Source organism: Gymnogyps californianus, chromosome 3, assembly GCF_018139145.2.
Source record: "Gymnogyps californianus isolate 813 chromosome 3, ASM1813914v2, whole genome shotgun sequence".
In the NCBI taxonomy this organism is placed as follows: domain Eukaryota; kingdom Metazoa; phylum Chordata; class Aves; order Accipitriformes; family Cathartidae; genus Gymnogyps; species Gymnogyps californianus.
The window spans coordinates 47,678,255-47,690,427 of NC_059473.1; the positions used below are offsets into that span (position 1 = coordinate 47,678,255).

General features: G+C 37.3%; 1 protein-coding gene across 1 annotated transcript in view; it reads left to right on the top strand.

Annotated features, from left to right (window-relative positions):
• Positions 1–12,173, top strand: part of WDR27 (WD repeat domain 27) — a 198,260-nt gene that overhangs the window by 53,502 nt on the left and 132,585 nt on the right. Inside the window, exon 22 of the mRNA XM_050893222.1 lies at positions 4,264–4,366. Within this exon, the coding sequence (XP_050749179.1) occupies positions 4,264–4,366 (103 nt within the window). The remainder of the gene's footprint in view (positions 1–4,263; positions 4,367–12,173) is intronic.

The window sequence follows — 12,173 nt, forward strand, 5'->3', positions numbered from 1 at the left end:
AAAAGAAAACTTTGGTTTGCAGTCAAGGTATTTTTTTAATGCAGCAAGTAGAATGAAATAGACTTATTTGTAAGAGTATTCCCTGATTTATAAAGACATGCACCATTTTGGTATCTTTCTCTTACAAACACAGAAAATATGTTACATTTTTTTCTAATATTCCGCAAGTTGTTTGCGACATAAAAAGATACATATTTTGGAATGTAGACTAAAAGCTGTACAATGGAGAACATCATAGGGAAAACTTGGCTGTTTTGTGTCCCATGCAATTACCAGATGTTTGTCATGGTAACCCCTGAAAAGCTCTGACCAGAAAAGCATTCTTAGGAGGCTGGACAGCATGCCAGCTGGCCACGTAAAGCTTGCAATATCCAAAATAAGTTTGATCACCACCTGTTGCTACTTAAAAAAAAACAGGAGGGAAAAAAAAAAGCCTGAAATAAGAGAACTCCTAGAATAAGCTAAAATTGTACACATAATATCTATCTATTTATTCTAGGATTTTTTATTGACTTTTTTCCATTGCTGTGATACCTGGAGATATCCGGAGTTAATAGATTGCATAACCAAGTTTCTATTGGATTCTGCAGAAAGTTTAATTGGAATCAGTTTTTTAAAATTTCTTTTTAGAGTAGGATTTTGAGGGGGTGGGGAAGTAGCTGTATTTGTAATAGAACATACATCCTGATTATAACGGAAAAGTTGAACAGGAAAACAATTAAGAAAATAGAATCCAAGATGTTAGTTATTACTGTGGCCATACTAGCACAAGGAAAAGTGGCACTGTCCTATGACTCAGACATTGCTTTATATTGCTGTGGTATAGGAGAGAAAAGATCAGTGAAAGCCTGGGAATCCTTAGTTCTTATGCATCCATTTATAGGTGGAGTAATTGAGTTATTGGTCACAGATGCAGAGGAGTCAAACTCTTTTGAAAGGAAGTTGTTTGCAGTGATTTATTAGGAGACTCTTCTGTGAAGAAGAAACACCTCATTAAGGAAGTTGGCTTTTACAGGCCCTGAGAATGAGGTCTTAAACACTGAGAACTAGTCCTGATGGCCAGTGCTCTACTTAAGGAAGAATGGTGATCCTGAAGGCATATTTAGGAGAGACAGAGGATATATGAATTTTGTTTATTTTTCTCACGAGGAAATTTCTTTCACGGGATGCTGTTGTATCTTACAAGTATAAGATTAAAAAGAAACTTTGTCTTCAAACATTTCTATGAACATTGTCTATATGTGACAATGAGAAAAGGCACTGAGAAGGGCTGTATTTTTGGGGGGGACTCTGAAATTCACAAACAGTGCCACTGGGACTCTGGCAGAGACAAGAAAGAACAAGATTGAGGCTGAGTTGTGGGAGAGATCTACTCTACACAATGAATAATGTTTGGTAGGAGCCTAACTGAGGGCACAATCTTGCAATGCCACATCTGACCATGAAGGGGAACAGCAGACAGATGAAACACATCATGCTTCATTCTTATTTCTGTCTAAGATATTTGAAAGAAAGACTTGCCCAAAGTTACAATAATGCCTTTGCTGCTTAATCACAGAATCACATAATGATTGCAGCTGGAAGGCACCTTCGGAGGTCATCTTGTCTAACTTCCCTGCTCAAGCAGGGTCACCTACAGCTGGTTGTCCACGACCATGTCCAGATGGCTTTTGACTATCTCCAAGGAGGGAGATTCTACAACCTCTCTGGGCAACCTGTGCCGGTGCTCAGTCACCCTCACAGTAAAAAAATGTTTCCTGATGTTCAGACAGAGCCTCCTGTATTTCAATTTTTGCTCGTTGCCTCTTGTCCTGTCAGTGGGCACCACTGAAAAGAGCCTAGCTCTGTCTTCTTTAAAGCCTGCCTTCAGCTCATTGATGGCTGATGTCATTGCAAGGCCACTCTCAGTTGTCTTCGAAAGATCATGGTGATCAGGAGAGGTGTCTGAGGACTGAAGGAAAGTAAAAGTCACTCTGATCTTCAAAAAGGGCAAGAAGGAGATCCCAGGGAACTATGGACTGGTCAGCCTCACCTTGATCCCTGGGAAGGCGGTGGAACAACTAATTCTGGAAGCCATTTCCAGTGACTGAGCACTGGCACAGGTTGCCCAGTAAGGTTGTCGAGTTTCACACCTTGGACACACACAAAACCCGTTCGGACACGGCCCTCAGCAACTGACTCTAGGTGAGCAGGGAAGTTGGACAAGATGACCTCCAGAGGTGCCTTCCAGCCTCAGTCATTATATGATTCTGTGAAAGCTGTGGTATGGGAAGCGTGTTGTACCCTTTATGTTTTCTTTTAAGTTACCTTTCAAAAAGTAAAGTTCTTTGAATGTATAAATCAAATATATATTCTGTGACTTGTCCTCCATTGCCTAACCTTTGGAGTCATATATGTTAGAATGTTGCATTTGAGAAGAGACTGAGGTAGCCATTATTCTCCTTTACTGTCAATAGGAAGCTCGAATAGAGGCAGGTTATTCAATGGCCCAAATGTGGCCATCGGTTATTGAAAGTCTCTGAATATTCATGCAAGAGCTATGTGCAAACTGAAGTTGAAGAATGTTTTTGCATCTTAGTCACAGTAATTGACTGTCTTTATAAGTTACTTCTCTTTAAACTGTAGTGTTCTCTTAAATTGGGTTATTTACAACAGTTTTAGGGTAGAACTAGTGTGAGGTGAAAAGTCTGGTGACTGTATACTCAAAAATGTCCATTGATATCAGTAGTTTCATTATACAGGAATTCAGCCAAATATATACTATCTGTGAAAGTTCAGGTAGGCTCTGTAAAATGATGTATTTTCATGCCTTCAAAAGTGTCTTTTTTATAGTGATAGCCTTTGGATCAGTCACAAAGCAATGTTTTTGTTTAAGTATGCCTGTTTCACCTGGGTGAACGAAATCAACTTGGCATTCAGTGCATTCTTACACATACATGCGTGTCTAAAACAGAACAACATAGTATAAAAATTTAGAGATTTCTGCACATGGGTTCAGTCAATCGAATTAACATAGCATCTGTGATTTCACTGGCCAGGAAAAAGTGTATATCACAGGTGTTGGCAGGAGATGTTACTCTTCCAAATTTGTTCCTGGACCTAGCATACATAAAAAAAAAAGAACGTGTGACAGCTGTATTATGGCGAAGTATATGAATTTGTTTTGCAAGGAGAAGGGCAGGTTGATAGCATTCATAATAAAAGCAAAAGAAGAATCCAGATTATTATAAGTCTGTTTTGAAATGATACCTAGTGGGTGTAAAAATAAAGCTCTGAAATGAGGTATACATATGTAAATGATAATTCTGAATGGAGTTGAAACCTGTATTAAAATGTCTTTTAACATTGAAGCAACTCTAAATACTACTTTTTTCCTTAGTTTTGTAGTGACTACAAAGCTATCACAGTTCTTTACAACCATGGATTTTTTTTAGATGGATATTAATTTTAATCTCATTAAAAACATTATTATTTTTAAATGGGCCAAGTGTGCTCAGCTATCAAAAAATTACTCCACAATGCTACCTTGCAATATTAGCATGAAAAGTAGGAAATTAATCCCTTGCATTAAATTTAAATGCATTGCTTCCTTTAGATTGTATTAACACAGATAGGTAAGAAGCTATCTACAGTTGTAGGATAGATAGATAGCTAGATTTATCAGTTTGGAATGTCATTTGGATATTGCCTTTCTTGAATAAATTAGTGCATGGAGTAGGAATGTAAATAGAGCAACAGAGATTAAATATCCAGATTTGGGTATAAGAAAAGTAAGCAATAATTATTTATGTTATGATTCCACATAATGGATCTTCATTTGATATAAATTACTTGAGGGAGATTTCTAAAGCTTCACAGAGCAGACTGGTTTTCACAACACCCTCCCCTTAATGCAGGGGAGTTTGGCTTTCCCTGCTGAGACGGCTAACTAGGGGTAGCTTAATGGTAGGCATCACAGCTCCTCATTTCTAAACACTAATGATATTTCTATCTTTGTAAACTGAACAAGGCCAAAGCATGGTTTTGGGCATTGTCCTGGGGTAGTTTTGTGTGTTCATTTTATTTTTAGTCATTAATATTCTTTAATGTCTTTCAGTTTTGTCAAAATCCTACTGTGGAGATACTTAAAACTTAATTTGTGGATTTGCCTCAGTAAATTTGTAGACTAAGAAAAACGGATGAGACTGCAGCAGGATTTCATGAAAATGGCAGTAAAAGAGCTAGTTTGTAGTTGGTGTTAATAAGACTGAAATTTCTCTGAAGGTGTGAACGTCGTTTTGAAGGGCACAGTAGCCGCTGCTATCCATGTGGAATTGCAGTATCTCCATGTGGACGGTTTATAGCCAGTGGATCAGATGACAAATGTGTAAGTGATGTTTTTGCTTATTTTCCTCCTAAACTATAGGAGCTACTCATGTTGTACACAAAGTAGTCTTTTTATGCATGTTTCTATGATTCAGCTTAATGTGCAAAACTGAGGTCTATTATACTTTCATATACTTCATTTATATGTAGCAGTTGCATATGATTCCTGATCTGTATGTTCTTTGTTTTGCCTGAAATATCCCTGAACAACTAAATCTTAGTGCTCAAACTAATTGTTAAAAGCTTATTTCTAAAAGTTTTCATGGTGCTTGACTCTGAATTGTCATGTGCCATCAAAGATGAGAAGAATCCCCTGCAGCACAGCTTTATGTAGTGTGTACATATCTGACCACTAGGAACTATGTAGCAACTACACATTAATTTACTTAAGCTCCCAAATACAGGGTGATGAATCTATTTCTTATGAACCAGTCAGCTGAATACAAAATGAAATGTCATTCAACTGTAATTAGAACTTTTCATAATTCATGGTGTAACTTTGATTGTGTGTGTGTTTCCTCCCCAGACAGGTTCTCTTCTCATTCAATGTCAACTGTATTTAAATTATTACACTTAGCAAAGAGTCCTGAGTAAAAGTGTATTACTACCTTTTTGAGTATGCACCTAATTTTAATTCAGTAAGTCCTGTGTTGTTGGCACAATGTTTTTCTTGGTGTTTGCTAAAAGATTGATGATTGCTAGCTTGTAGTATAGGCCTTTGAAACTGGTCTGGGGTTGGGTTCATTGTAAACACATCCTTTCAAAACAGCTGGGTAGGAAAGATGTTTAACTTTCCTCTAGGTCTTTCTAGGTGACTCATCAGGACTATGACACAGGGTTTCTGGTCAACTTCAAATTCAGAACAAGAGGAATTTACTGTTGTGGCTAGTTTTGAAATACTGGCTCCAATCAAGTGCGAAGGTTAGAGATTTTATTGGCAGATTGCTGGAGGTTTGGCAATAGCTAATGTGTTCTTGACATTTCCATGATAAAATATATTTTTCAAGTTTCTGGTAATTTGCATTTCAAAATGTAGTTTGCAATACAAAAGAAAGGCCTTTTGCTTTGTCTGTGAAACAAAATGCATCTAATATTGATCTCAGCTCATGACATATATGATATATTTAGTGAAGATTACTGATTAAGGTTGATTTTGAATAGTATAAAAAGAGGTGCAGTCACAAGACCTTTTGTATTCTCTTTTGCATTAAGGCTATTGTTTGGAATTAGTGCTGATACAAGAAAAGAAAGGCATAGAGCATGATTTTGCCCTTACTCCAAATTCTTGGCACATGGTTGCTCGTCATAGAAAGCTGAATAGCTGGACTGCATCCTGCTCCAGTTGGCATGTGGTCCCTGGTGGGCACAGTGCCAGTCAGTACTTTTTAGTGTGGCTCCTGGGTTGGAATTTTGCATAATTTGCATCGTATGTCTGTAGAGAACTTTCATTGTTCTTGTTGTTGTCCCCTCAGGAAAACTGAGTCGAGTTTCGGACTCTTGCTACAACTGTACTGTTAGGACAAAATACAGTTCTGGGGCATTTTTAGGAGGCTTCTCTTTGAAATGTTGAGACTGGATATACTTTTGTGTTTCCTTTTGAAAAAGAAAATTGAACATGGCACTGAATAGTCCATTCATATTATTAAACTAATAACATCCTGACAGATGGACTGATGTGCAACTGGAACAGTTTTAAGAGTATCAAGAAGCCACATATTTTTGCAGATTGTATTCTATAAGCAAATGTCCGTTGGAATTCAAAAAGCTGCATAAAAATTCAGCAGTGTGGATACAAAGTGTTATCTTGAAATAATGCATTCTGGAAATAAGTCATGTAACTTTCCACTGACCAGAACTGCATCTTCAATCATCTTGGAGTTTATTTTATCAAGTGCAATGCTTGCACCCTGTGGTTAACAAATATGATTGATTTTAAAGCCAAAAGAGGCAGAATTGGAATATAATGGAGAGACATTAATCTTAAACTGCCTTTTATATTTCACAATATCTGAAGTGTTTGACAGAGAGGAACATGTTGGCTGCATTGATTAATAGCAAAATCAAAACCATATTCCTACAGGGCATAGAATCAGAAAACGAAAATATGTTATTGTAAACAAAGAGATGCAAATTCTGTCTGCCTTTTTCTCTATTGACAAAGTATATGACCTACTTTAATGAGAACAGCTTGGTATATCATCTGTGTGGCTGAAGTAGCCACTTGTTTTTATTTGAACTGCTTTTGTGTGTGTTAGTATGAGATTTGTACATACTGTAAATCATGGGTTGAAAGTGTTCCCCTAACTGATTACTTCGACTTCTTTAAGAGAAACTTTGTCAAGACCTGTGTAGGACCTGACAGTCTGATCAAAGCAGGTACCCACAGTATCCTGGTTTTGAACTGTGATTATCCTTTCTATAATTCATTGTGATTAGAAAATGTAGAAAGTCAACATCTCTAATATCAGATCTTCTCTTCATCTTAAATAGCCTAAGGTTACAAGTGACATGGGTTGACTTTTTCTTAACTGAATATACATAATATTTTAATTTCTAACCATTTTACAAGTGGACAGTTTGAGATTTCTGACTATCAGACAATAGTATTAAGCATGTTGGACAAATACTCTAATTGGATTTAGATTTCCAGTTTCCTGGGCTCTGTATAAAAATGTTTACCTAAACATTTATTGACCAAAGAAATCTTAGTCTAAAAGGACAAAAATATCTGGAGAGTGTGAAATGCTACTTTTTAACATAGAAATAGATGATCTTCTCCTGTGCTCCATGTAGTTCTAGTTAGCTGTTTTACTTCATGTCTAATTAGGTTCTTCATTTTTGTCTTTGAAGACCTTAGGGCTCTCTGAATAAATTCCAAGTTTCCAGAAATGAAGTAGGGAATGCAGAAATAAAGATTTGGCTCTTTAATTGTTTTCAGATTCATTCTGGCTAGCTCTCTTTGAACTGTAGACTTTAAGGGGCACATTTTGACCCTAGTGCTGAAATGGAATTTGCTAACATAAAACTCTGTATCCATGTCAAATCTCAAAGCCTGGACTCACACTTCACACTGACCGACCCATATTGCAAACCCGGAAGTTTTTCAGCATAACAGGTTGCTACATCAGTATCAAAAATACATGGGTAATGTGTGAAGTTGTCTTCCATTTTATTTACACTTTTCATCAGAGCATAGGATTTTGCCTACAACATTGTCTTTGAAACACATTCTAAATCCAGGATTAAATTTATGCCTTCCAACTGTGAAGGCACCAAAGCTAGAGAGAGTAGGAAGATTGTTTCTTCTTCTCCAGAGGGCATCAGCACTAAAAGGAGTAACAGGAGACTGGATAAGGCAATTTGATGCTTGTCCATAACACCAGTGTACTAACCACTTGTTAATCCCTGAAGGTTAACATTTGTGCAAAATTGGTTTTAGAGTAAATGCCCATTATGCAAGTGATACTGGAAACACACTGGTCAGGGGGCATATCCAAAGAATTCTGCAAACCTGTGAGTGGTGGCTGGATGCAAACCTTGACCTGATAGTGCTTGCAGACTCAGTTGTTTTCAGATACAAGATTCTGCATCTGGCATAACACAAACTGTAGAATTTGTTTATAGTTGACACCTTAGTTTTAAATAGTTACGGAGGTTGATATTCCAAATAGAATGTCAGTCCTACTGAGCAATATACTTTAATGTTTTGCTACCAGATATTTATTGAGTTGTAAAATTCACTGTCTCAAATTGCATAATAACTTTATGACTTTCCCTATTGGATTAGACTAATAACTTCTTCAATAAGGACAAGAAAAATACATATTCTATAACAGAGCTCTTACTTTTATTTTTATCTATTCTTACATCAAAATGGGTAGCTTTAAAAATATTATTTCTTATTTTGTCACTCATAAATGCATTCAAAATGCAATGCTGCTATCTGTTAAACTTGTCATCTACTTTACTTGGCCACATATATTTTTGCTTTGAGAAGCCATAGTGAAAGGAGCTCTATAATTTGAAGTAGTTTAAATTTTTAAAGTTTTCCCCCTTATTTTCTCTAGTGTATGAATTGCAATGCACTGGTGCAGAGTGGGCATCTGCTTTTTAGTTTGGATAAGGAGTGTGCACACCCCTTCTTGAATCATGTCTCCCAGTTCTCCTCCAAAACACATTTACTGTGCTTTGATTTGTACCACAGAGTCATCTTGGATCATGCAGATCAATTCCTTTCAGGTGGGGCTGAAGTGGAAGAGCAACTCCTTGAGCAAACTGAATGCTCTCTATATGCTAATGGTGTTCAGTTCACAGAATCAGAGATAAGATAGCCCAAAAAGTAAAGCACCAAAATACATTTGGAGGTTGGGTATCCAGCAGTGTTTTGTTCTATATATCTGCTCCTCTTGCGCTTCACTACTTCCTAATGTAATCATTGCCATAGGAGTTTATGATCTGTTTCTTGACTCCCATAAATATATTATTAGACATATTAGTCTTTCTGTGGCTCAGTTCTGATTTATAAAATGGAGATTAGCAATGGTATCATTCGTCTGTTCTTTTCTCTTTAAAAGAAGAATTTAGATGGGGCCTATCTCAATTTGTTACTGCTGTGGTCAGTTACTCTGATCTTATTTATATGAAATCCTTCCATTCTTTTGTGTCTGTTGTGTGATAAGCTTAAAACTGCATCTGATTAGGTCAAAAATTGCATAAAAAGGTCTAGATAGCAAAGAGAAAAATGCCCCAAGAACCCCAAAATGCGAATTATGATAAAATTATGTGCTTGGTTGTTCTCCCTTTGAGACCACAATTTCACTAGAACTTTTTAGGTCCTAATGAATGGAAGATAAAAGACTACAGATGAGGGAAGAGGCAGGGGGTTGAGAAAAATATTCTGGTATGGTTGTATGCAAATGGAGGAGATAGATAGGACTTGCTAATCAGAATGTTTAGTTCATTATCTCTTGGAAGTGTATCTTGGAGATATCACTGATGTTTAAATTAGGTATCTTTGATACCATAGAGTATGCTGTAGTGTTGACTTTAATACTGGCTTTGGAAAAATAGGAGGATATTTTCTTTATTGGAAAATTACTTTTAGAAATGTCTGATAGTGGTGTTGTCTAGTATTTATTGTCTTGGTGTCCTGGTGTCCTGGTTTCGGCTGCGATAGAGTTAATTTTCTTCTTAGTAGCTGGTACAGTGCTGTGGTTTGGATTTAGTGTGAGAATAATGTTGATAACACACTGATGTTTTAGTTGTTGCTAAGTAGCGCTTATCTTAAGTCAAGGATTTTTCAGTTTCCCATGCTCTGCCAGCAAGCAGGTGTGCAAGAAGCTGGGAGGGAGCACAGCCGGGGCAGCTGACCTGAACTAGCAAAGGGATATTCCATACCATAGAACGTCATGCCCAGTATATAAACAGGGGGGAGTTGGTCGGGAGGGGCGGATTGCTGCTCGGGCATCGGTCAGCGGGTGGTAAGCAATTGCATTGTGCATCACTTGTCTTTTCTTGGGTCTAATTTATCTCTTTTTGTTATATTCCTTTTCATTACAATTATTATTATTGTTATTATATTTGTATTATTGTTATTATTATATTTTATTTTATTTTAGTTGTTAAACCGTTCTTATCTCAACCCACGAGTTTTACATTTTTTTCCCTGATTCTCCTCCCCATCCCACTGGGAGCGGGGAGGAGTGAGCAAGCGGCTGCATGGTGCTTAGTTGCTGGTTGGGGTTAAACCATGACACTTGGTCTACACTTCGTACCAGAGGGCCTGCAGAACAGAATGTATTATATGAAGCAGTGGTAGGGACTATCTGGGGCATTCTGGTTTTCAGTGTCATTGGTATCCCAATTATATATTGCTCAAGTTTTATTTTATAAGTCCATATTGTTCAACTAAGAGAGGCTTTAAGAGAAAACATCTGGAGAAAATAACATTAGTAATGTTTACTGTGGAAAAACCAGAACTGATGTTGCTTGGCAGAAGGAAATCCATGGCAGAGAATGAATGACAGAGACTGCAACTACCTCTGTGCCAGCTATTGCTGGAGAAAATCTATCCCTTTCCAAAGAAGAACACAATTTTGTGTTACTCTTGAATCTCAGTTTCTTGGATTCTTTGGTAGGGCGGTTGGCTTTTAGGCCTATTATCCTAGGAGGGAAAAGATAAATATTGCTTTCTTATAAATATAGTCATGACTTTACAGTGTGCTGTTACTTTGCTGTCTGTTTGGGTATATCTTTGAAGATGATTGAAAATCTTAGCCTTGGTAGATATTTTTATGAACCGTGGAATTATGTGAGCATGAGCACATTAGCTGCTCTTGTTTGCTTCTTGGTCAGCTCAGACTATTGGTTTATCTATGCCTCTGCACCTCAGACCTGACCACCATAAAACCAGATTGGCAGTTGAGAGTAGTGAAGGATTTTCTGCTGGCTGTAGACGTGTGCTTATTTAACTACTACAGAACACCTTTTTTCTAGCGGCCTGTCAAACTGAACTTTATGAGGCCACAGTGTGTTACTGTGTTAACCTTTAAGTTTGGTCATACTTTTTAGAGCTGAGTGGAAGTATGAGAAATTAGCCTTTTTGCTAAAGAAAAATAATATTATAGAAAATACCCTCTATTCAAATGTAGGCAAAACAGGAAGTCAAAGTAGATATGAATACCCAAGGTTCCTTTTGGAATGCATGCAGCAGTGAGTGGATATGTATAGATTTATACCCACAGGGCTTGCGTTTTCTATATGTATACCTCTTAGTCTACAACTCTGACAGCAGTTGAATTTTGTGTATCATTGTTACATATGCCTATAAACCTACCAGTTGATTGCACTGTGCTTGCAGATTTATTAAGACGGAGTAATCCTTTGTAAAGCTGTTCTGGTTTCAGCTGGTACATTTGAAAAGTATCCCCTGCATCTTGAAAGATGACTGATCTTGATAATATTAACTGTTTTAATAATAAAGAGCTTTATTAATTTTCACTGTTACTCCTCTTGTAGTTACGTCGAAGGAACTCAGATGGAAACTGGGATCTTACTGTAGTGGGCAATTTCCCGTGACTACCAGAAAGATGGCCTCCATAAGCGGCATTAGAAGGGGAAGGGACTCTGAGAGGGCATACTGTGCTCAATGTTTTGGTGACAGGCTTGAACAGACTTTCCATGCTACCATGTGGCAAGCGTACAAGATATCTTGGGACTGAAGAGCGTTAGTCAGTGCTTAGGATACTTGTGAAATCTGTTTTATTATGTGTGGATTTGGCACTGATGCCTATAGTTAAGGTAGCCTAACACTTTCCACTGTAATTCTGTTTTCAGTTGCTTATAATTGAGAACATTTTGGGCTGAAACTTTCCATGTTGGGTGTCTGCTTCAGGCTGATGGTTATTCTTCATTTTAGTATAAGTAGTTCAGGTGCTTTTTCAGCTTGAGATTGAGGAAAAATACATGGTTCAGTGGGAGATGTGCCCCAGTGTAAACAGGGGATGGTGGAGTGCAAGCCAAACAATTATATCATGTAGTGTGGGAGTGTGCAACAGATTTGATGGCACTAATGGAGGCAAATGGAGACTAATGCCTTATTAATAAATCCAGATGTCTTTCATAAAAGTGTAAGTAAGATTATTTATTTATTTTTCTATCAAGAGGCTTTAACACTTCCATCTTCTGTAGCTCATTTAAAATATTAGAAAAAATAGTCGCAGGAAAGGGATGACTTTGGCCAATCCATGCAAAACTTCTGAAGAAAAAAAACCTGTTTGTGTAAGGTCAAATTAGGTATCTTAGATACC